Source organism: Cibotium barometz, chromosome 27, assembly GCF_041138505.1.
Source record: "Cibotium barometz isolate CiBa-2024 chromosome 27, ASM4113850v1, whole genome shotgun sequence".
Taxonomy (NCBI): Eukaryota; Viridiplantae; Streptophyta; class Polypodiopsida; order Cyatheales; family Cibotiaceae; genus Cibotium; species Cibotium barometz.
In genome coordinates, this window is record NC_141072.1 from 54515603 (window position 1) to 54541270 (window position 25668).

General features: G+C 48.7%; 1 protein-coding gene across 3 annotated transcripts in view; it reads right to left on the bottom strand.

The window, feature by feature from the left end:
- LOC147623533 (uncharacterized) overlaps nucleotides 1–25668 on the bottom strand; it is a 111194-nt gene that overhangs the window by 14003 nt on the left and 71523 nt on the right. The window contains exons 1-2 of one of the 3 annotated variants that reach the window (XM_086821715.1): nucleotides 21833–22208; nucleotides 21490–21677 (exon numbers count right to left, since the gene is read on the bottom strand). The exons of 1 other annotated variant lie outside the window; for it this stretch is intronic. In XM_086821715.1, coding sequence (XP_086677841.1) covers nucleotides 21490–21677; nucleotides 21833–22018 — 374 coding nt within the window. In that variant the 5' untranslated portion in view covers nucleotides 22019–22208. Of the gene's footprint in view, nucleotides 1–21489; nucleotides 21678–21832; nucleotides 22209–25668 lie in introns of those variants that run through there. One more of the 3 variants, XM_086821713.1, reaches the window with a different exon arrangement.

The following is a 25668-nucleotide window of genomic DNA, read 5'->3' on the forward strand; positions in this document are numbered from 1 at the left end:
CGCTCCCCCGGGCAAGAGTTGAAGTCTTCCCAAGTCTTGGAGAATGCGGTCTTCATAGTTTCCTGGCCTGAAGGTGCAAAAGAAGGTATCCCTCAAGGTGGGCCACTCCACGAAATGGTTACTTGCAACTAAACCACTTGTCAGCGGAGCTTTCTAGAGTGGATGGGAATAAAGCCAAGTAGGCATCCTCCCGCTCGAGACCACGGCTTTGATGAAGCGCCGCACGTGGTCATCCCCATCTTCCGAGGTGGAACCCTTGAACATGGGAAACTTGATGATAATCTGGCCCAACACCACGGACAAGGGTTCTCAAACCGGAGGGTTGTTCCCAGCGTGACCTTGATTCATGGCGGCCATGGGTAGAGGGAGAGGAGCAGGAGCACTTTTTGCAGGCACAAAGTGGACTAGCCACTTGCGGCTGTAGCACTTGACAGAAAGGGGACTCTTGATGGGACTGATGGAAGGAGAACTCCGTGAACGTGTATTGAGCATGCAGAGATGATGAACTATGACAGACTCAAAATTTTGGGAACTCCTGATTCACATGAGTCCCCAGCAGGATCGCCAAATTTTTAGTGTACCTGTAGCGGACTGGGATGCCCGTCGTGCAGGCACACTAAATCACTAAGGATCCTCTCTAGGGCAGTATACTCTCATGAGTTGGCACAGGCTAGGGAGATGGCGACCTCTCTGTCCCACTCCACTACGCACTCACACAAACTCATGAATGGAACACCACACAAGAGCTACCTAGGTGACATACACGCAACACGAGATGGAAGTAGGCTAAAGTTGGGACACCACAAGACCTTGTATTGCATTAGGGATCCTCTCTCGGTACAATAGACTCTCTACATACAATGGGCGTGGCCCCTTGGGCTATCATGAGGCAGGTGCTAAAAGTGGTCATTGATAGATGCCATAGGAGTAGGTGAGAGGTACCGAGCACAAGTAGGTGACAAATGCCATTGGAGTAGGTGAGAGGCGCCGACGAGTAGGTGGGTGCCGCTTCGTCGGTCAAGGGGGTAGCCAAACTTGGAAGTGGGGTCACCGGAGATTCCACTTTGTATGGCTAGTGGTTGGCCTTGTGGGCGCCCTTGAGGTTCACAAACTTTGGGATGCCTGATCTTGGGGGTGCCCGATCTTGGGGGTTCACGCAGTGAGGATGCCGACTTGGAGATGCCCGATCTTGGGGGTTCATACGCTTGGGTGCCCGCCGACCACGGGCAGTGAGGCTGACTACAGGTCCCCTACCAATTAATCCGTTCACCGTCCCGGTGAACACTAGGAGCGGAGAGGCGTGTGTCAAAGTGAACCTACAAATGGAAGGGGGAGGTGCTGAAGAAGTAAAAACACCACAGGTTCAAGGCGGCGGAGACAGGAGACCACCACAAGTCCAAGTGGGTTGGTGAAGAGGTATGACTTCTCAAGAAAGATGAGGGAGGAAAGAGGTGGCCACCATAGGCCACGGCCACCATGAGAAGTAACCCTGGTGCATGCTAGTGTGTGTGGAACAAACTAAGCAACAAGTGAATGGATTGTATCGATTGTCTTCAAGAGTAGGGAAAACCCCTTTTATACAAAAAGCCCATAGGCATTTGCAATCCCCTCATGTGGGATAACTCACACACCTCATGCTTCCGCATGTGCCTACCGCAGGCAACCTACCCATTTACAAGTGCCCCAGGTGTTGAGAGTTCACTATCCCGGTGAACAAACATGAAGACTAGCACATAACTCCCATACATGTGTATAACCATGAACCACCACAATCCAAGAACCAAAAACAGCCATCATCAATCACATGAGTAGGAGAAGGTGGAGTCATGCTTGAGTAATCGTGTTACCAAGCCATATTCTCCCTACTGCACCAAGGAGCGGGTCTAACCCTCCATCCCCTTGGCTCCTAAGCTAATGCGCCACACCACATGGCTCCTACAACTTCTCATACCCAAATGTTTACTTTGGAATGAATCCCATCCATACAACCAGAAAAACCTCATACACATGAATGGAGCTACATAATTGCAAGCATGTGAACACACCCAAGATACAAAGAGATCACCCACTACCATAAAGGTTCCAGCTTCACTTGGTTCTGTAGGAATAGCAGAGTACCACAGCTTGGAGTTGAATATTTGGCTTGTCTGACATTGAGATCGTTGCCCAATCAGCAATGCAGCAAATTCCATTGCACCATGAGTTCCTGCAGTAGTGTACTTTATCCCCATGCTAGAAAGCAGTGAATTCATGGAGCCCCCCCTGGCATGCAATTTGAGTGCCACAGAGAGGCTCAGTTCAACAATAGTTGTATGCACCTCCGCAAGATTTGGAGACACCTTCATGAGCACCAAGACTTCTAGTTGAGACCCTGCACTATCATAAAAACCAGGGGATCTATTTTGATGGTCCCACCTCTGGTTGCCGTTGTGTAGGTTATGCAACAGTTCCTTTTGCACCATGACATTCATCATGAGCTTGCCATTGGTGTGCAGCCTCCACTGTAGTGATGAGATGCACTGGCTGGCGCGGAAGAGATGGAAATGTCAAGAAAAGAAGATATGGTGGGAGGAGGAGAAGCAAAGAGATAGGGTTTTGGTTGGCTGCTTAAGAGAGGCTGAAGATAGATCACATGGCAGGGCAATAGGTAGGAGTAGTGAAGGCGATGAAGGGGTGCAGTAGTGATAGGCACAGGTAGAGGGGGTTATACGCGGGTGGAGTTGATGATAAGGTATGAGGAAGGCGATAAGGAAAAGAGCGGTGATAAGCGTGGAAGAATGGTAAGGTGATAAGTGGGGATAGAGGGAGGCTGGAGCAGAAGAGTCAGGCGGTGGGCAGAAGCGTATTATGAAAGGGCCATTTGGGTGTGAGGGAGCCCACCGTGTGAGTAGCCACTTGAGACTGAAACGGGCAAGGTGGTTGGCGTGCTGTGCGGAGACACGTGACACTGAAGAACACTACGGTTGACGGACGGCACCACAATCCCTTTTGCAGTTAACAGACGGCACCACTCGAGAGTATGCTATGCAGATCAACGTTGCGAACGATGCCAGGCGGGGCGAGTATGTGGAGGCGGAGAATGTGGGAGCAACTATGAGGTGAAGTGAGGGAGAGGTGAAAGGTGGTTGGGTGAGGTGGGTGAGTGAGTGGGCAGGGTGTTGAAGGATGCGAGTGAGGTGGGCAACAGTGGGTAGAAGGGAACGAGACGCCGGGGGGGGGGGGGGGGGGGGGGGGGAGAGGGTGGGGGTTGTTGGGTTGGGGGGGAGAGGGGGGGGATAGAAGACCGCGAGATCATCACTGGCAACCATGCGACCACACCAGCCACAACACCGAATATACTGCAACACCCACAAACAGCCACCAAGAAGGGAGCCCACCCATGAGAGCATCCGACGGGACCCCATTCGTAAGAAGACGAGCATGATGACAAGCATGGTGACGAAACCCAATTGCAGAACTCCATTACTGACGAACCCTAGAAATCGAGAAACCACAGGAGACTCTAATCCTAGAACAGAAGATGGGGAAGGGAGGAGATGAAATCCCCCTTCCCCATTAGGATCATCAGAAATCAGCACTACCTATAGCTGACTTGAATGCCCAAAACAAGAGAAAATGAACAAGTGAATGGATTGTTTGCCTTCAAGAGTAGGGAAAATCCCTTTTATACAAAAATCCCATAGGCATTGCAATCCCCTCATGTGGGATAACTCACACACCTCGTGCTTCCACATGTGCCTACTGCAGGCAACCTACCCATTTACTGCATGTATCTACAAACACCCACAAAATTAGCTCTCTTACCCTTCAAATTGGAATAAAAGCCAAGTATACATATGTTTTTATAAAAAATGCCCAAAATACCACACACGCTTCTTTTTTTGGATGGTGTGTATAGTGCACCCATGCTTCCAGCCATATTCAGCCTTAATGTCCGCCCTATAGACACACATGTGGCCCTATTACTTTTTTGTTTTTCGAGCCAGGGTCAGAGACAAGCGAATTGTTCTGGGCCTCTTATTGTACACCGGACATACTCAGGCCTCCATCCTTGTGTGTGAAGCAAATGGCAATCAAGCATGCCTTTAGCTCCACTAGACCATGCTCTTGAGGAATCCACAATCGGTCAGAACCTTGGTCATGCACGACACCTGTACTTCTAAGCCATGGTTGACAAATGAGTAATGAGTAGGCCCCTCTGACTTCAAGAAGCCGGATCACCAAAAAGTCTAGTAGGAATGGGATCCCCTAGATAACTACAGTGACACCTTCTACCAGGCCGGATGGGGGTCACCTCCCGTTGGTAGGCCATCCAAACACAGAAGATGGCTGATTGTGTTACCTTGAGACCGACTCCATGGAGTGGGAATTATGGCATGAGGTTTACCCCAGAGCCACCATCGACAATTGCCCCAGAAAGTGGCATACCAAGAAGCTCCACAGAGAGGTAGGGGCTTTCGTAGTCAGTAAGGGAGGGACTAGAACGGCTGTTACGCATGCAACCGGCAACACCTGACCCGGAAGCCCACCATACTGCCAGGCACTAGAATTGGTTGGCATACCATTGAGTTTCTCCAATAGTGCATTGAAACATTGTCGTACGCTCAATCTAATCTCGAGAAGATCAAAGAGGTTCACTGTCATTGTATTTTCCTTGAGTAGATCCTCCACGGAGAAAGGTGTAAGCTGTGGTTTGGAAAGTGGAAGGGAGAGTGTAGGTGGTTTGTGCGACACACAGGGGTGGTTGTGGAGGTCCTTGAAGGCTTGCAAGAAGGGCTAATCTATGACTGTGTGGACGAGTGGAGGAGTGTTATCATTGGGCTCATTTCCCATTTGCTCTTGGCCTTCCTTTGTACCACTATGGCGGATGGTGGATCCTCATGAATGGTTGGTGTGAGTGTGACGGACATATCAAGGGTGGGAGAGGAAGGGGGGCAAGTGGACGGTGGATGTCCTACTAAGATTAAGTGGGTGGTCGGGTCTGGGAATGTGAAGTCGGAGGAAGCGGATGCCCTTTGCTTTGGGCAATCCTGGGTATAATGATCCTTGGATTCTAGACAATGCCTGCAGGGTGGAGCACCTTTAGGAAGGGGGGATCGGCTTTGGTAATGACCATATTCCCCACATCTGTAGTAGAGGACGGGGCGACTGTGGGGTTGAAGGGGGTGCGAGTAGGACGGTTCATGGGAGCTGCTGCCATGGTGGCTCGCGCAAGAGGATTAGGAATGAGTGGTGGGAGGTAGGTCACTTGAGGAGTAGGTTGGCAAGGGGAAGGTGTGGGAGTGTGGAAGGTTTGTGAAACGGCAAGGGAGGTTGTGGCGTAATGGGCTAGGTTGGGGGTTGTCAAAGCGGGGTGAGGGGTTTTTTGCTGATGAAGTTGACGGAACCCCTTCAGATAGTAGCAGTGTTTGTCTTCATGTCCTCCTTTCTCACAAAAAGAGCAATACCTCCTCTTTGGGAATTCTTGGACGGTGTGTCCAAGTGACTGGCATATAGCACACCACAGGCCGTTCTTGGCTTCTTGTTGAGTCTTTGATTCCTCAATCTCCCTTTTGAGTTGGAGAAGGGTACTTTCCTTGCTCAGAGATTTCTGGCTCACTTTGAGTGCCTCCAGCTCCCGCTTCAGCTGAGCCACCGGGTCATCCAGTGGTGTCACTGTTGGATGTAGAGAGCCCACATTATGCTCAAACATAAGTCGTGCATTTTCAAGTTCCGAGGCTGGGAGTCTTACGGCATTTCGATTTGGGAGTCTTACCGCATTTTGATTGACATTCAGAGGGCGTTTTGGCGGAGATTGTGGCACTCTTATAGGAAGCCACAGATTTCCTCCTTTATCTGGGTTTCCCTTCAGTGGAGGTCTGTTTACTGGTGCTTGCCCAGCATGCCCTAGATGTGCAGGAGTTTCGGAGTCAGTTTACCATTGTTTATGGGCATGCAGGGAAGCACAGAGGGTTTGGTCTGCGATTGCACCCCTCTTTGGTAGGATTAAGACGGATGCTATCATTTCTTTTGGTTCTATCATTTGGTTGACACAGTCTGGGCCTCAGCTGAGATTCGAGGGGACTGATAGGAGCTTGACCATTTTGGTTAGGCAAGGAGTTGCTTGGCAGTGTTGTCTTCAGGATTTGCCACTTTCACACTTTGTCCCTCCGGCACAGAGGTTAGACAGTTCTTGGGAGATTATTGCTAGCATCTCAGCTTGGAATATCTGGAAGGCTAGATGCACTAAGGCCATTGAGGGTACTCCCGTTCTTGTTTCTCAGTGTCTTTGTAGGATTTGGAGTGATATTATTCACACCATTACGGCTACCTGGGCCAGAATCCAAGGATCTTCGAGGGCTGCGGAGAGGAAGCACGCCTAGTTTATGAGAGAGTGGGACATTGGTATCTTTTTCACATCCTCTCATTCGGGACCCTATTGGCAGCACAAAGTTCTTGATTTGTTGAGATCTCCACCTTGCTTGGTGTGAAATCTCCACCTTGCTTGGTGTGAAATCTCCATTTTGTAAAATTTTTCATACTTAATAGAAGTCTCCTTTCTGGAAAAAAAAAAATTCCGGAGGCTCGCTCCTAGAATTCCAACAATGTAGTTGGTGGGGGCTGACTCTCTCAAATATTATGTTGGGTGGTCCTGGGCAAGGCTTGTGTCGTGGGCCACCCGCACTGTGTTCCGTGTCATAAGTTCCGACACCCTCTCCCTTGGTAGCAGTTGTAGCCTCCCGAGCTCTTGGAGAATGCGATCTAGTCTGCAAAGTGGTGAGCTGGAAATAGATTGAACCACTTACCTACAGAGCCTTGTAGAGTGGACGGAAAGAGTACCAAGAAGGCATCCTCCCGCTCAAGGCCTCGCCTATTGTATATCGAGATGAACTGCCGGATGTGGTCATCAACACCTTCAGTGGAAGAACCTTTTTTTTTTCTTCTTCTTCTTCAAGAAAGACACTTCTATTAAGTATGAAAAAGGCATACAACAATCACAGCTATAAGCCGGAAAAGAATAGAATCACCCCAATATGTAAGGTGATTTCAACAACTAAGGAGCATCATGATGCCATGAGAGACCTGTGGGACTAGAGGAAAAGAAAATGCCATGGTCCCACTCCCGCATAAATATAACGCGCTTTGCTTGTGTAAAACGGCAGGACCCCTGAATACAAGCCCAAGTAGCCATAAGAGTATGGATGATATCACCCATATATTACTAATGCAATTAGTACTGAGACCCAAAAATCTAGACACCCTTAATAGCATCCGTGCATCTAGCACTCCAAATCTGCCATGCTATAATACTAGCAATAATCTCCCAACTAGTGTCAATCCTCTGTCTGGGGGGTGTATAATATGAGTGAGGGACATCCTGAAATAAACCATGCAGGTTAATACCTCTACAAATGAAAATAGCAGAGTCTGTACCACTGCCCTCGTAAAAGAGATGCAAACCGGACTAGGAGAGCCAAGCAACTGCCCCCCAAGTCATATGCATGGCGCGGCCACTTAATTTGCCCATAATTTGGGCTATAGAATCCCAAATCTGCTGTGTAGTGCTGCATCCCCATAAACAATGCTGTACAGTCTCTGAATCTGTCGCACACCTAGGGCAGGTAGGTGCTACACCAAAAACCGATCTCCACCGATTGTTGGGAGACCACCATGTAAGAATTAACCAAAAGAAATGAGAGATCTAGCTCCTTCTGTATGAATGCCAAAGCCTATGCCAATGTATCACTAGAGAAATATCATAGCTCTCCCAATGAGGCCTGAGAGTAAGGATCCTATGCATTTGTCGAGTGAGGAGAAGCTTGGTATTCTGGTCTGTGAAACTCAAAAAGGGAAGCCTTTTCAATGGATCGAAGGCATCAATCCACTCCTACTCTCTTGGATCCCACTGAAGATATTTGATAGGACTGCCACCATACAACCACAACTACCAAGAGCCATGAGTCACTATCTGAGGAGAAGGGTCAATGAACCAACGCTTCCATGAATGACCAACAATCCTCACTGGACTAAGCCTAGTATCTGGGATCATCTCCTCCATGCTACATCTCCTCAATCTCCCTCCAGGCATGATAGAGTAAATGATGCAATCTGTAGTTTCCTGGCCTGGAGAGCAATGACCTGCAAAGGTATGCCTATCCTCAAAAAGACTCCTAGCCAACTCGGATGATAGTCTTCATGAAAGGTCCCAGAGAGCCACTCATGCGGAATAGCTGCATCAATCTGCTCAATATGAATGTAAGATTCCCTAAGATGCTGAATGGATGCAGCTCTCCGATCCTCCGGAAGACTCTTAAAGGTCTTCCAAGTAAGAACTATGTATGCACATCTCTCCCATCCTAGAACTATGTATGCACATCTCTCCCATCCTGACCACTGCATGTAACGAGATGCACCAAGTGGCCGACCGGCCTCATCCCTAATGAGCTCATTCCACATAATAGGTTGTCGGTTTGCCTCATCCAAAGACCTAGGAAGCCTTTGTCACAAAAAAGGTCTCATGCTTCTCCATGCTCTGACAATAGCTGCAATAAGAGGGGAGGATGGTGCCCTAATATCAGCCTCTGTGAACAAAAACCATGTGCCGGGCAGCCATTCTCTCCCAACCCGGGGTGTACATCCATAAATGTGAGACAAGAGAAAATCCTTCCAAGGCTCAGCGCCCGGTAGGAAACCTCTAACCACAAGTTTGCAGAGCAACGCCCTACACTGAACATCCGGATCAATAATATTCAAGTCTACCTCTCATCTGGGATGAATAACTGTGAGCCAAGCTACCCTGGCACGAGTGTGTGAGGTGCCATCCAAACCCGACCCGAGAAAATTGTGGATCAATCTCCGCAATTGACCAATGCATGCATGAGAGAAGCACCAACAAGAGGCAATAAACCAAGCCGAGGCAAGCAATACCTGACTAGCCACCAAAGCTCTAGAAGCTAAAGGTAATCTTCTAGAGCTCCAATGAAGAAGCTTCTTCAGGATACTCATAAGTACCGGAGCAAACTGTTGTGCAGGAGAAATATCAATCCCAACCTGGCATCCCAAATATCTGGCAGTGCATCCTCTACTGATCCAAGTAAAACCAAGCTCTGCACCCCAAGCAACTCTTGGTGAATCACTAATCCAAAGACAACAGATTTGTGCCAATTAATGAATTCCCCTGCTTCCAAGCAAAACTCTTCTAGTGCTACCCCGAAGGAACATAAGCATATATGTGAGGCCTCCAAGAACATGGCTGTGTCATCAGCTAACTTAGAGTCAACCACCTCCTCTTATTTGAAACGATAATGACCCTATCATCTCTGTAGATAGCGCACTTGCCCGCTCTATATCCCTCATGAACTGTCACCATCACATCACGCCGGTGAGCCACCTGTGCTGGGGTGAGATCACCCCCCATGTACACTTGTGTGCCCTTGAGGGCAGCCCATCTGTCTAAGAAAGTCTGTCTGCTGATGGTATCAAGGAAACTCCGATGATGAGGGGGTGCTCTCGTGTCATATCCTTCCCTGCCCTCCATATAGCTGCTGCAAACACAAAGTGTCATGGCATCTGCCTTGGGGAAAGCCCCCATCTGTAGCCCTCGCACTTGCACATGGAGGGCTCTATCCTTCAAACATTTCTCCTCCTCAAGAGTTTCATGTATGATGTTCTGTGGGGGTTTGTGCTTCTTCACCACCTCCACGAGAGTTTCTGTGGGGGCCCTATCCTTCCTATGTTTCTCCTCCTCGAGAGTCTCATGTATGATGCTCTGTCAGGGTTTTTCCTTCACCTCCTCCACCCAATCTTTCTTGGTGGTCTCTGCAGTTCTTCCTGCAACTTATCACCAGCAGCCTTCAGCTGCTCCAAGTGTGTCCTTAGAATATGCAGTTCCCCTTCCTCCATTGTGTGGACCTTAACAGTAGCCTTTAGGGCTTTCATTTCTGCATGGAGCTCCCCTATCACTGGGGAAGCCTTTGGCATTGCTTGTTGTTGCATTTGGGTCTCTTTCAGCGTCCAAATCTCCTGCTCCTCGTGGTTCACCTTTGCCTCCAGTTCTTCAATCTTGTTATTCTTGCCCAGTATCTCCTTACACAGGCCTTCAAACTGTTTTTCATGTTGGTTCAGGACCCTGAGCAACACCTTCTTCTGCTCGACCAACGCTTTCCGGTGTTGTCCTCTACAGTCTTAATGTATGCGTCCAGCTCCTGTATGTTCATCTTGGCTATTTCCCCCAAGTTGCTGCCTTGGGGGCCTGAGCAGGGTGGGTAGGGTAAGGGAGGCAGAGGGGCGAGAGTACCACACAGCTCTGTGCGCAGGCGAACAGCAAGGCGCGGAGGGCCAATAACAGCGCACAGTTCTATGCGCAGGCCAACAGCAGCCACATGTGGCAACAAGTGCTAATGCCAGCAGCGCGAAGCGCAAATAGGGCAAGGTGCCCATCGCTAAAACGAGAGAGATGGGGGGGAGAAGAAGAAGTGTTTGCACTTATATTCACACAAAAATGAAAAGTGATAGAGCTTGATTCTCGACCCATTTGCTAGAGGAAGGTGCTCATTGGACAAGGTGCACAATTGCATGGCGCCTTGTGGCATGATTTCTTGAACCTAGGTCCTTTAAGTTACCGAGCCTCGTAGAGGAGCATCAAGTGAGCATGAGAAAAGTGAGCACCACATAAATGACGGTCGTGCCATGTCTTGCATCTGTGTGTAGCAGGGCTGGTTTTCCGGCACACTACATGGTGGCTCTTATCTGGACAGTATGTCCGGAGTCCTCAATGCTTACAGCGCAACATAGAAGACACTATGTAGTGGACCACAACACAAGAAGAGACGAGACTGCGGAAGGAACGAGAACACTTGCACTACTCAGAGAACACTCATACATGTCCTTCACTGTACCGTGCACACTCAGCAGAGGTCACAGTGAAGAGGACGACACAGCTCAAACTAATGACAAAACACAGGGGTACAAGTGGTATGGAGGATGAGCACAAGAATGTCCTCCAAGGTAGGATAAGGATGCGGGAGAAGGATGTCCTGCAAGATGGGTCGAGGGGCCACATATGCTTTGGGCCGAGTCGGTAGCATCTCCTTTCTTTGGTGGATGCCTTGAGGTGGCAGCATAGCCTTTGGTGGAATCTCCTATCTCTAGGAGATGCCATTGGAGTGTCAGTCCGTGCCATCAGTGCCGTTGGAGCCTTCAATGCTGGGTGCACCTCCTTGTGTCGGTTGTGGTGGTGGCCACTTGATGATCCCAATGCTTGGCGCCTCCATCGACTCAATGTGGTGGTGTGGAGTCACGCTGTTGCGGTGGGCAGGCTTCACAATGGCACCCAGTTCGTGCACCGCCTAGGCAGTCCGGTTCGATACGGACGGTTCGGTTCAGTATGGGTGGTACGGTGGCGTTTCAGTCGAATCCAGTCAACTGTTTTTTTCCCTGTTTTTTTTTTGGCCATTTTTTGGCCTTACTTTTTCTGTTTTTCTCGCCATTTCTTGGGCGTTTTGGGGATTGTTTTAGGCTTTAGCCTTTGGCCCTTTGCTTGTATGATGCATCCTATAAAACAGCCCCTCCCCCAACCCCATCCTCACAAGTGCTCATTGCTCAACCCTCCCCTCACAAGTGCTCATTGCTCAAGATCAATCCTCTCCCTTGAGCTCTCCTTCAAGTCTCAAGCCACTCTCCAGGATCATTGACTTCCAGGACCAGCGTTGCATGGGCCTCTTCCTGCTTGAGCTCCGCAGACACAGTTACACCTTGAGACAGCAGGTCCCAGCCACCCCGCCCCCTCCCTCGGCAACCAACCATCACCAGTTTCTTCTGGACCCAGGAGGTGGAGGACACCGACATCGTGGATCTTGTGGACCCTCCACGAGCTGCTCTGGACCTACCTCGCCCGAGAGGAGTTACCTCGGACTGAGCCTCTGCACTCCAGCGTGCGCCTCTAGCTCCCGCTTCAGCTGAGCCACCGGGTCATCCGATTGCGTCACTGTTGGATTTACAAAGCCGACATCACGCTCAAACATGAGTCATGCATTTTCAAGTTGGGAGGCTAGCTCCTGGAATTCCAACAATATTGTTGGTGTGGGCCGACTCTCTTGAATCTTTTGTTGGGTGGACCTGGGTAAGGCTTGTGTCACCCTGATGCACTAAAATTTGGCATGCCCGGTGGGACTCTTGAAACTGGAAATCTTGATAGCTCACCCTTTCCTCTGCATTGCATCCTCTTTCTGTGTTTCTTTCTCTCTACATACATTGCGTCCTCTTTCCGTGTTGTGTCCTATCTACATGCCCAATACACGCTCCCGTGGTAGTTTGGTCAGCCCATCCAAAAATCCTCTCTCAATACGCTGCTACAGTTAAAAGAGGTTCCGCTACGTGCCACCTAGAGAACCTCCTCCACCTTTTCCTATGGTGGCTAACCTTGGTAACCCCACCCTCGGCAACGCGGGAGGCCAAGCCAACCCTCCTAGTCCAACCAATCCTCTTGGTAGAGAACCCCTTTTGACAGTGATGTACTGAGTCAGCGTCAAGCTTCCCACCTTCAAAGGATCATCCACTAAGGATGTGGATGACCACATCCGACGGTTCATCTCAATTTGTAAGAGCCGAGGTCTTGAGTGGGAGGATGCCTTCTTGGTGCTCTTCCGGTCCACTCTCCAAGGTTCTACAGTCAAGTGGTTCAGTTAATTTCCAATCGACCACTTTGCAGATTGGACCACTCCCGGAGCTTCCATCTACCTGTAGTAGGACTGGTTGCCCAGCACACTACATGGTGGCTCTACTCTGGACAGTGTGTCTGGAGTCTTCAATTCTCACAGCGCAACACAGAAGACACTATGTAGTGGAACACACCACAAGAAGAGACGAGCACTCGCACTACTTGATCCCAATGCTTGGTGCCTCCGTTGACTCACTATGGTAGTGTGCAGTCACGCTGTTGTGGTGGACCGTCCGTGTTGCAGTGGATAGTCCGTGTGGTGAACAGTCCGTGTGGGCACCCTTGGTGGCTACACTATGCTGTTCTACTTCCAAGGCCAAGTTGGCAAGGGCACGGGTTTCTTCCAAGCATGAGAGGAAGAATGAGAGGCTCCAAAGAAAGAGACATGTGGAAGGCCTACCCTAATTGAAGCATGGTTGAATTCGAAAGGGGAGATGGCTTCGAGCCCAAAGGCCAACTGGAAGGAGCTGTGGTGAGTAGTTGCTTTATTAGCAATTTGATATGCCCAAAGTGTGCCTAGAGCATCCAGCCATTGCTAGGGATGTTGGACAAGCCTTCCAGAGAAGATGACATAGCACTTTATTGTTGCTTTCTCCCTAACCACTAGCCCGAGGCTTGATGACCCAACCCGAGAGCACGTGTTGGGCATGGGACACTAGACTCTAGAACTCTCGAGGAAATCCAAATTGTTAGAGTTCCCCAGTAGGATCGCCAAATTTTAGCATTCTATAGTAGACCTTGTTGCCCACACACTAGGGTCTGTGACACTAGTACGTGTCATGGGTTCACTCTATGGACGTATGCCTTCAGTTTCTTCTTGAATACGGAGACGTGCGGCTACAATGCCCCGCTCCACTATGCCCTCACACAACTCTAACCAGACACTATGCTTATCCTGCACCCAAAACTAGACAGTGACATAAGAAAGTGACAATCGGCAAGAGGACTCAAGAGACAGTACACGACATGAAGATTGTAAAACTGACACTTTGATTCATTAAAAAGTCCCTCTCTAGCAATCCCAGAGTTACATGTATATACAAGTGGTCATCCCATAGTAGGTGCACCGTTTGGGACTGAGGAAGGTGTGATTACTACATGGTAGCCCCTAATTTTCGATTTGGTGGCACCACATCCAGGCAAGTTGCTGCTGATCTAGGTGGGTAGCCGATGGAAATGGCAAGTGGATGTCACTTTGTCAGCTGAACCCTTGTCAGCTCTGCAGTTGGACACTTTAGAGTTGTAGCTAAACACCTGTTAGCTGGACACTTGTAAGCCGAACACGAGTCAGCTGGACACTTGTCAGGGTAGTGTGGTGTAGAAGGGTTGGTCGCCCAGCACACACAGTGGTGGCTCTTCTCTAGATAGTATGTCTAGAGTCCTCGATGCTCACAGCGTGACATAGAAGATACAACGCAACACATAAGACACTATGGAGCGGAACACGGCACAAGAAGAGACGAGACTGCAAAAGGAATGAGAATACTTGCACTACTTGGAGAGCACTCATACATGTCCTTCACTATACCGTGCACACTCAGTAGAGGTCACAGAGTGAAGAGGATGACACAGCTCAAGCAGATGACAAGTGACTGTCGAGCACAAGGTACAAATGGTATAAATGATGAGCATAAAGGATGGTGAGAGATGAAGAATAAGGATGTCCTTCAAGGTGGGATAAAAGGATGTCCTTCAAGGTGAGTCAAGAGACCATATATACCTAAAAGGCCGAGAAGGTGGCATCTCCTATCTTTGGTGGATGCCTTGAGGTGGTAGTGTAGCCTTTGGTAGAATCTCCTATCTCTAGGAGACGTCATTGGAGTGTCAGTCGGTGCCGTCAGTGTCGTTGGAGACTTCAATGCTGCTGTGTGCACCTCTTTGTGTCAGTTGTGGTGGTGTGTCTCTACTTGTAACGGTCCCAAATGCTTGGTGCCTCCAGTGACTCACTGTGACGGTGTGGCAGTGTGACACTGTCACACTGTTGCGGTGTGGTAGTGTCACGCTGTTGAGGTGGACAATCAGTGTGGGCACCCTTGGTGGCTACATGTAACCAGCTACAAGAACCTATAGCAGTGAGGCAATGCAACTAGTGTGATGACTTGCTCTCCACATCAGCTCCCAAAAAAAGGAGGTTCTTTCCAACCACAATGAAAGAAAGGCCTTACATAGATTCCCAAAAATGAACAAGTTGACAAGAAAGTGAGCGAAGGCATAAATCAAACTCTTTATGAGAAAGCGGAAGAACACCAAGGAAAAAGGATGCATAGCCGATGAGGTGATAGCTCAAGTGGTGAAAGGTGTTTGCCTAGGACCAAGAGGTCCTAGGTTCAAAACCCCCCTTGGTGCTTCCTCGGTAGCATCACCTACGGGTGGATAAATAAGCGCCTATGGGCGGCCGTCTACGGGCGGTGAAATTTGGTAACTATGGGAGGATCTTGGGCCAAAGGCTAGTTGAAAAAAAAAAAAGGATGCATGTAAAAATTGGGGAATTTTTTATTTTTTTTTTCAGAAAGAGACTTCTATTAAGTATGAGAAAAACATACAACAATCACAGCTATAAGCCGGAAGAGAATAGAATCACCCCAATATGTAAGGTGATTTCAACCACTGAGGAGCATCATGATGCCATGTAAGACCTGTGGTACTAGAGGAAAAGAAGATGCCATGGTCCCATTCCCGCATAAATATCACACGCTTCACCTGTGCAGAACGAGAGGGCCCCTGAATGCGAGCCCAAGTAGCCATAAGAGTGTGGATGATATCACCCCATATAGTACTAATGCATTGAGACCCAAAAATCTGGACACTCTCAATAGCCTCCGTGCATCTAGCTCTCCAGATCTGCCATGCTGTAATACTGGCAATAATCTCCCTGAGGAACATCCGGCAATAAACCATGTTGGGCAATACCTCTACGAATGAAAAAAACAGAATCTGTACCACTGCCCTCATAAAAAAGTTGCAGACCGAACTGGGAGAGCCAAGCAATTGCCCCCCAAGTCACATGCATGGCACGACCACTCAATTTGCCCATAAGTTGGGCTACAGGATCCCAAATCTGCTGTGCAATGCTGCACCCCCATAGACAATGTTCTACGGACTTAGAATCTGCCGCACATCTAGGACAGGAAGGTGCTACACCAAAAACTGATCTCCACTGATTGGTGGGGAGACCACCATGTAAGAATAACCAAAAGAAATGCGAGATCTCGCTCCTTCTGTATGAGTGCCAAAGTCTATGCCAATATCTGCGCTGTAGCTCTCCCAATGAGGCCTGAGAGTAGGGATCCTATGCATCTGTCGAGTGAGGAGAAGCCTGGCATTTCGAACAGTGAAACTGAAAAAAGGAAGGCTTTTCAAAGAATCGAAGGCATCAATCCACTCCCACTCTCCTGGATCCCACTGAAGATATGTGATAGGACTGCCACCATATAGCCACAAACACCAAGAGCCATGAGTCACTATCTGAGGAGAAGGGTCAATGAACGAGTGCTTCCCCGAGCAACCAACAATCCTCACTGGACTAAGCCTAATGTTTGGTATGATCTCCTCCATACTACATCTCAATTTCCCACCATGCATGATAGAATACATGAGGAAATCTGTATCCTCCTGGCCTGGCAGAGCAATGACCTGCAAAGGTATGCCTATCCTCGAAAAAACTCCCAACCAACTCGGATGATAGTCTCTGTGAAAGGTCCCAGAAAACCACTCATGCAGAATAGCTGCATCAATCTGATCAATGCGAATGCGAGAGCCCCTAAGATGCTGAGTGGATGCAACTCTCCGATCCTCCGGAAGACTCGTAAAGGTCTTCCAAGCAAGAACTGTGTATGCGCATCTCTCCCATCCTGACCATTGCATATAACGAGATGCACCAAGTGGCCGACCAGCCTCATCCCTAATGAACTCGTTCCACATAATAGGTTGTCGGTCAGCCTCGTCCAAACACCTAGGAAGCCTTTGTCGCAAAAAATATCTCATGCTTCTCCATGCTCTGACGATGGCTGCATTAAGAGGGGAAGATGGTGCCCTAATATCAGCCTCTGTGAACAAAAAACGTGTGTTGGGCATCTAGTCTCTCCCGACCCTGGGTGTACATCTGGAAATCTGAGACAAGAAAAAATCCTTCCAAGGCTCAGTGCCTGGTAGGAAACCTCTTACCACAAGTTTGCAAAGCAACGCCCTACATTGAACATCCGGATCAATAATATTGAAGCCCCCCTCTCTTTTGGGCTGAATAACTGTGAGCCAAGCTACCCTGGCACGAGTGTCTGAGGTGCCATCCAAGCCCCGACCAGAGAAAATTTCGGATCAATCTCCGCAATTGGCCAATGCACGCACGAGAGAAGCACCAACAAGAGGCAATAAACCAAGCTGAGGCAAGCAAAACCTGATTAGCCACCAAAGCTCTGGAGGCTAAATCTAATCTCCTGGAGCTCCAATGGAGGAGCTTCTTCCGGATACTCATAAGTACCGGAGCAAACTGCTGTGCAGGAGAAATATCAATCCCAACTTGGCATCCCAAATATCTAGCAGTACATCCTCTGCTGATCCAAGTAAAACTAAGCTCTGCACCCCAATCAACTCTTGGTGAATAACTAACCAAGAAACCAACAGATTTGTGCCAATTAATGAGTGCCCCTGCTGCCTAGTGCTACCCGGAAGGAACATAAGCATATATGTGAAGCCTCCAAAAACAGGGCTGTGTCATCAGCTAACTCAGAGTCAACCAACTCCTCATGACTACGAAGAGGCAACCTCAATCCTGAAATACCAGCAGTGGAGCGGAGAAAGATGCTCATGGCCTCTGCAACTATGATATATAATAAAGGGGCTAATGGGCAGCCCTGTCGTACTGAGATAGAAATCTGAAACCGCTCTCCTCTATCACAGCAAGCAAGAACTCTATTGTGGGCATCACGATACATGCATGAAACTCCCTTGATCCATCTCTGAGAGAAGTCCATATGACTAAGAGTACCCCCAAGAAAGTCCCAATCCACTCTATCATAGGCCTTCTCAAAATCCAAGAGCAGAATGGCTAAGGGCTGATTGCTCGCTTTAGCCCATTCGACGGCCTCCCAAAACGAGAAAATAATATCAAAGATGCTCCTACCGTGTAAGAATCCATTCTGGGTATCATGAATAACATCCTACAAAATTGACTGCAATCTGATGCTCACTGCCTTAGCGAGAATCTTATAGGCAGTCCCAAGTAAGGTGATAGGTCTCCATTGGCCAATCAATGTCTTATCCCTGCTCTTAGGAGGAATAAGATAAATAAGCCCCTCAATGAGAGAAGACGGCATAGAACCTGTGTCCCACATCTCCTGCAAAGCCGATGTTATCTCAGCCCCAATCTCATCCCAAAAAGTAGTGAAAAAAATAGGGGAGAGGCCATCCTCCCCTGGACGCTTACCATGAGGTAAGGCATGAAGAGCATGACTGAACGCCTACATAGAAAAAATGGCATCCAGAGTGGCACACATCTCCTCGGTCATCAAATGTGGCAATGCATTCCAAACCTTCCTCTCTGCCCTGGGTCTCAGATCAGAATGCGGCTCAGCACTAAGAAGCTGGCAATAGAAATCGGTGGCAATCTGTCTAACCATGAGAGGATCTGAGTGAAGAGTGCCATGTGAATCCTGCAAAACTGCTCTATCTCTGGCAAGAGATGGGCCGTGAGAAGCAAAGAAATGTTTGTTACATCTGCCACCCATCTGTGTCCAAAAGGATTCCTGGGCATGGAAACGATACTCCGCGCGCTGCTCAAGAGAGTGATGAAGTTCTGATCTAATAGTACATAAAGAATCTGCAACCCATTGAGCATGAGGAAGTTTCTCGTGCTCTTTCTGCAAGGCAGCCAATCTACGTCTAATAGCCCTTTCTAAGTCCAAGGCCTCTTGCCTTTTAGACAGGGCACATGTGTGATAAAAGTCACTAATATCACAGAGAGCAGAGGCAAGGCTTTGAGAGGCCTGTAAGAAGTCATGAGATCTCCAAATATCAAGCATACGACGCGATAGTTTTGCATCTGAAAACAAATGATCAGGGATGCGTACATGGGGTGCTAATCCATGGCAATTCGGATCTCTAATACATAAAACCACTGGGCAATGATCCGATTTGGAGGTGCCTGTAGCAATTAAAGTATGTCCACCTCTGTCAAGCACCCAATCATCCACATAAAATCTGTCTAACTGTGCATAGATACATCCTACATCTCTTCTCCTGTTAGACCATGAATAAAGAAGAGTGGATGGACTCCTCCAAATGTCATCCTCATGCCAACAATCTCTACCATGAATGGAGAGTATAAACCTCTCCCAAGACGCTCTTTCAAGAGGATGCACCAAGCCCTCATGTCCACCTCTTTTATCCATTGGCATCTCAACCATGTTAAAATCCCCACCAATGGTCGGCAAGAGGCATCAATGTAGTGACAGATTTCCAAAAGGCAATCCTCTCACCTCTACGGTTAGGAGCATAGAGGTTGAGAATACCAATGCGTGTAGTACCCTGCATAAGAAGGATCCACTGCGCTCTCGTAGGCAGAATGGCACCATGTCCAATGATGCAAGGCAAGATCAAAGCTGAAACAGAGATACAAACACCACCCTTGGTACCAACAGCCGGTGACCAAAAGGTGTGTCCCGAGAGAAGCTTGCCTGATCTCCCACACTGACTAGCATCCAGTTTATGCTCTTGCAAGAGCAATATATCCATAGGTACACCTGTGACTGCACAATGAAGCTGGGTTTTTACAATTTGTTTCCGTCGACGCGGGAAAAAACCCCCAAGACCTTGAATGTTCCAAGAGACAATCCTCATAAAGACTCAGAGTAGGAACGACCAGATCTCGTGGTCGACGAAGGACCCCCTTTAGAGGCGGAAGTACGTCTCGCATAGGTAAGGGAGGGAAAATCTGACGATGTCAACCTTACCTCTCTCTCCCACTCCGGGGAAAAGCCAGGGCTAGTCCTCAGAACCGGAGAGGTACCATGACAATGCGAATGTGCAACATCATCCTCAAGGGTGCAATCATCCTGTAACTGTAATGCAGCATCTCCTGTGAGGGATCGAGATCATGTGCTTGCAAGGCCTCATCCTCCAAAAAAGGATCAACATCCTGTGAGGCAAGAGCTCCATAGGGGTTAGGGTGCTCCACAAGGAGGGTGGGTGAAGGGGCAGGTACGGGGGTCCGAGGGTGCCTGCCATCCCTAACCACAACCCAACGTTGTGTGGTCTACTGTGGCAAAAGAGCAGCTGGAGTCTTAGCATCTGCAGAAGGCCTCTGATGGGCAGGACCACGCTGCCTCCTAGCATGGCCCCTCGATCTGGGACAATCTCTAGCAATGTGACCCTATCGACGACAAATCCGACACTGGTCAGGTCTGCTTCCAATCTCCATCCTCTGGCGGAAATGAGATCCGTCAGGTCTCTGAAGCATAACATGATCATCTGTAATCGATGGATAAGGACCCGGGGTACACCATCAAGACTGGCGATAACGGCCGCGGAAGCTAAGGCGGAAGAGCTCGGGAGGATTGGTACCTCTAGAACCTGGCCAAAGGATGCCCCTATGGAAGCTAAAAGCTTCCAATAGGACCGAGGAAGAGCAGGGACCGTAGTGAGACCGGGGTAAGGCGCTGATCCTCCACCACTGGATCAAAGCACACCTAATACTGAAAGAAGAAAATCTTTCTAGGTCCAAGAGGAAAGGGGCTGCTAGCCAAAGCTTGAGAAGTAGCTTCTGAAGAATGAAAGTCCACCTGGAAGAAGCCTCGACCAAGTAAACGAGTATCCTGAAAGTGCACCCTGAAAGTGCACAATCAGCTCCGAAGGGAGAGCTGCTAGAAGCCATTCACGGGCCTGCGAACGAGAAGGGTGGGAACCATAAACTCTCGCAACAAGGGTAGTCTGGACCTCAAGGTCAATGTCATGCTGAAGAGTGGTGAGCTCGTCTTGTGAAAAATTGATGATTCTCCTGGCCAGTGGGGGTGATGAGAAAAGTGGGCGGCCGACTTGAATCCAGATAAAATAGTTGCTGGGAAAATGGGAGCAGAGGAAGGGGGGCAAAGGTGGGGAGCAGCTGGGGAAGCAAGGGCAAAGGGGCAGCAGAGGGGCAGGCGGGGACTGAATAAGGCAGGGGGCGGGCAGCAAAGGGGGAGGCGGGGCAGCAAAAGGGGGCTGGCGGGGGCAGCAAAAGGGGGCAGGCGAAGGCAGGCGGGGGGCAGCAGAGGGGCTGACGGGGGCAGACGGGGGCAGCTGAAGGGCAGGCCGGGCAGCAAAAGGGGGGCTGGCGGGGGCAGCAAAAGAGGCAGGCGAAGGCAGGCGGTGGGCAGCAGAGGGGCTAGCGGGGGTAGCTGAAGGGCAGGCGGGGACTGAAAGGCTAGTGAAGGGCAGAAGTTGGGCAGGCGAAGGGGGGTGCGAAGGCAACAGAGGCAGGCGGGAGCAGCAAAGAAACAGGCGGAGGCAACAGAGGGCAGGCGGGGGCAGCAGCGCAGGTTCACGTCACTTCAGCACGTCGTCACTTCAGCAGCGCAGCTCACCGAGTCAGCAACTTTTGGAGAATCGTTTGGGGAAAATTCTTCCCATGTGCAAACATAACCGGCAGCGAGAATCAAGTGTTACTCGACCTCACGTCATTCTACATTGCAGTTTTTTAGTTATTCTCTTGAGAGTAATCATATCCGATTTCAATTTGCAAACCTCTAAAAAATAGTGTGCTAACAAATACAACATTTCCTTAGTGATTCCACACTCACTTAAATTTAAAAATTACACACCTTGCTTTTCCTGTGACCCAATAGCACTTTGTTTGTGGTATGTAAGCAATAGATGTGACACAATCAATAATGTTGTTGAATGTATCCAAGCAATGCCCTTCATGACTCCATAATTTCAAACAACCATCATATGAACCACTTACTAATGATTTCACATCTTTATCATAAGCAGCTGCACTGATTGCTCCCTACAGTGGTCGAAACAATAAAATGCTTCAACAAACAAAGGATACGTGGGAAAAAAATGCTTCTCTATTAAGTATGAACAGTCTGCAGACTCCAAATGCACCATGCACATGGAAACACCAAAAGTGGATGAAAGCATCAAGATAAGAAGTCTCACAGAAGAAAGGGCAATTCTTTGATTCTCTGAGAAATCTCTTCCTCTTGACTGTAGCAGATCTCGAGGAGCCCTGTACTCTGGTCCAAGTGGCCATCCAAGGACGAACAATATGACCCCAAATGCAATAGCATCTGTGACGGATGTATACGAGTATCCTCGTTCGCCTCTGTGCATCTTACTCTCCATATGTTCAACGGAGTAATGCTGCCAATAGTGTCTCAGACTGTGTCAACTGATGTATTGCATGCCCTGAATTGAGAGACTGGCACCTCATCCAAGTGGCAAAACTCAACCGTGTGACTATGTATCCTCCTGGCTCTGGACAAATGTACTCTCGTGGTTCTGGATGAGTTGAGTGGGTTACTCAGGCAACTGAGCCCCAGGTCATATAAATCATGGATGATACAAATCACCCCCACGCCCCCCCCCCCCCCCCCCCCCCCCCCCCCCCCCCTTGATTGAAGTACATGTCCCCCTCATTTGCATCAGATGGTCCCGTAGGACATGTGTACTTCCCCTTCTCTGCTGAGGATCTCAAGCAGGCACTCCATGCATTACCTCAAGGAAAGTATCTAGAGGATGATGGCCTTTTACCCACCTCTCTTGTGACATTTTGGGAGGAGTTTGGGAAACACCACCATGGTCCTTCAAGAGATGTGGAACACAGGGAGTATGCCTTCTTTCTCCTATTGAGGGTCTTATTCACCTTATCACAAAAGGTGGTGAGAAGACGAATATTGGTCGATGCAGGCCTATAACATTGCTTGGGACTGCCTACAAAATACTTGCCAAGGCAGTAAGCATGAGGTTGCAGCCAGTATTGCATGATGTGATTCATGATACACAAGGGATTCCTTCAAGGAAGAATCGTATTTGATAATTTCTCCTTTTTTTGGGGGGGCGATTGAGTGGGCTAAGGAAAGCAACGAGCCCCCAGCCATTTTGTTGCTAGACATATGATTGAGCTGATTGGAATTTTCTTGAAAGAACCCTTAGATGTATGGGATTTTCTCAAAACTGGATCAGAGATGTTTCATGCTTATATCGGGATGCTCACAGTAGTGTGCTCGCATATAGTGGTAGAGGTGATCGTTTCCACATCTCTCGTTCTATATGATAGGGATGCCCCTTAGCCCCCATGTTATATCTCATTGTTGCTGAGGCTATGAGCATCTTTTTTGCTCTCCACTGCTATAGTTTCTGGTTTGAGTCTGCCCTTGTGCAGTGAAAGATAGCCTATGAGACCAAAGTGATAAAATAATGTCCATGGCATATGGCATCATGGAATGGAAAATAAAATAAAACAAATCTATACTATCTCACTGGAGTGATACAAAATATCAGCGGTCAAAGAAAAGGAACGAATGGAAAGTAACAAAAAGGTAATCAGAGTCGGTGGTCTTCCTCAAGGCTGGGATAGGGCAGACATAGCTCAAGAGCTTCGAGAAGACTACATATTAGATACAGATGTACTTACAGCACAACTGAGCAAAGTAGTCCCCTTCGTGGACTTAGGAGACCCTATCTCTATTATAGTAAAGGGTACACAGGCAAAAGTCTCCTATATGGACAACAATGAGAAAATAGCAGTGATGAAGCAAACAAGGTCTCTCCAAGGGACAAAGGTATGGATAGCTGATGAACTCACCCCGCTACAACTCAAGAATAGATCGACAGAGCTGAATAAAGTTAAAGAAGCAAGAAAGAATTGCAAATGGGCAATATACAGAGGAGGACAAGCAATCATTAAAGAATTCCGTACCCCACCCCCCTCAAGAGCAAATCCATCCATGGATGAAATATAGCTATTTTTATTTTGAACCTCATTTTCGAACTAGATGCAATAGAACCCATTGTAATTTTTTCAGTTTTATGCCTCTTTGGCATCGATACCCAGAGTGGAATGTAAATGGATGTACCTGATCTGTCCCATAGGTCGGATTCGGCCTCCCGTGGACGTTAATATAACTCTCTCTCTCTCTCTCTCTCCTCTCTCTCTCTCTCTCTCTCTCTCTCTCTCTCTCTCTCTCTCTTCGCTCCCCTTAGTTCGCCTTCTCTCTCCCCGCTTCTCTCTACCTGCAGGTTCGCCCAGTTCGCCTTCGCTTCTCTCTGCCCGCAGGTTCGCCCAGTTCGCCTTCGCTCCCCTCTGCCCGAAGGTTCGCCCAGCTCGCCTTCTCTCTTCGCCCAGCTCGCCTTCTCTCTCTTTCGCTCTCTCTTCGCTCCCCTTAGTTCGCCTTCTCTCTCCCCGCTTCTCTCTGCCTGCAGGTTCGCCCAGTTCGCCTTCGCTTCTCTCTGCGCGCAGGTTCGCCCAGTTCGCCTTCTCTCTTCGCTTCCCTCTGCCCGAAGGTTCGCCCAGCTCGCCTTCTCTCTTCGCCCAGCTCGCCTTCTCTCTCTTCGCTCTCTCTTCGCTCCCCTTAGTTCGCCTTCTCTCTCCCCGCAGCCCAGTTCGCCTTCTCTCTCTTCGCTCCCCTCTGCCCGAAGGTTCGCCCAGCTCGCCTTTTCCCACCCACCCCCCCCTTTTCCCACCCACCCTTGCTCAGGCTCCCAAGGCAGCAACATAACTCTCCCTTGCACCTGTAGCTGAGCATCTTGTAGGTCGCATTTTTTGAGTCTCCCCCAAAGGGGAGAGGGTACCCTTGAGGGGGGACTCGTTCCACCAACAACAGCCCTCTCCTTTATCAGCAGCAACACATGGAAAGTAAGAAGTCTTTTGCCTCAGTCACCGCTTCACGATTACCGCCCATTCCTCCTCCCGTGAGCAAGCCGACACCATGGGAAGCCTACCTCATGCAAGAACTGAAGAAAGAGAATTAGCAGCACTGAAACACGAGACTATCAAGAAAGATGAACAAATCAACGAACTGAAAGTGCAAGTGCAAGCCATGAAGACGAAGCAAGAGGAAGCACGAGAAGGACCCATACCTACAACACTACAAACAGAAACGACAAACCATGTTTCAAAGGTAAATTCAGTTAACTCACAAGATTTTGTTAAAGAAGTCATATCAGCAGTCAAAGAAAAGGAACGAATGGAAAGTAACAAAAAGGTAATCAGAGTCGGTGGTCTTCCTCAAGGCTGGGATAGGGCAGACATAGCTCAAGAGCTTCGAGAAGACTACATATTAGATACAGATGTACTTACAGCACAACTGAGCAAAGTAGTCCCCTTCGTGGACTTAGGAGACCCTATCTCTATTTATAGTAAAGGGTACACAGGCAAAAGTCTCCTATATGGACAACAATGAGAAAATAGCAGTGATGAAGCAAACAAGGTCTCTCCAAGGGACAAAGGTATGGATAGCTGATGAACTCACCCCGCTACAACTCAAGAACAAATCGGCAGAGCTGAATAAAGTTAAAGAAGCAAGAAAGAATGGCAAAATGGGCAATATACAGAGGAGGACAAGCAATCATTAAAGAATTCCGTACCCCACCCCCCTCAAGAGCAAATCCATCCATGGATGAAATATAGCTATTTTTATTTTGAACCTCAATTTCGAACTAGATGCAATAGAACCCATTGTAATTTAAACTCTTAAGAGTCTTAAGAGTTCATTTTGAGTTATTTTTTTTTTCAGTTTTATGCCTCTTTGGCATTGATACCCAGAGTGGAATGTAAATGGATGTACCTGATCTGTCCCATAGGTCGGATTCGGCCTCCCGTGGACGTTAATATAACTTTCTTTCTTTCTTTCTTTCTCTCTCACAGGACCTAGCCGAGGTGTACGACTATCATGTTCAGGATCAGCTATTTGCTTTAGATCCATCGGCACCCATGGCCATGCTCACCTCCTAGCTCTCACATGTACTGCACTCCGCAACCGCGAGGAGTTTCC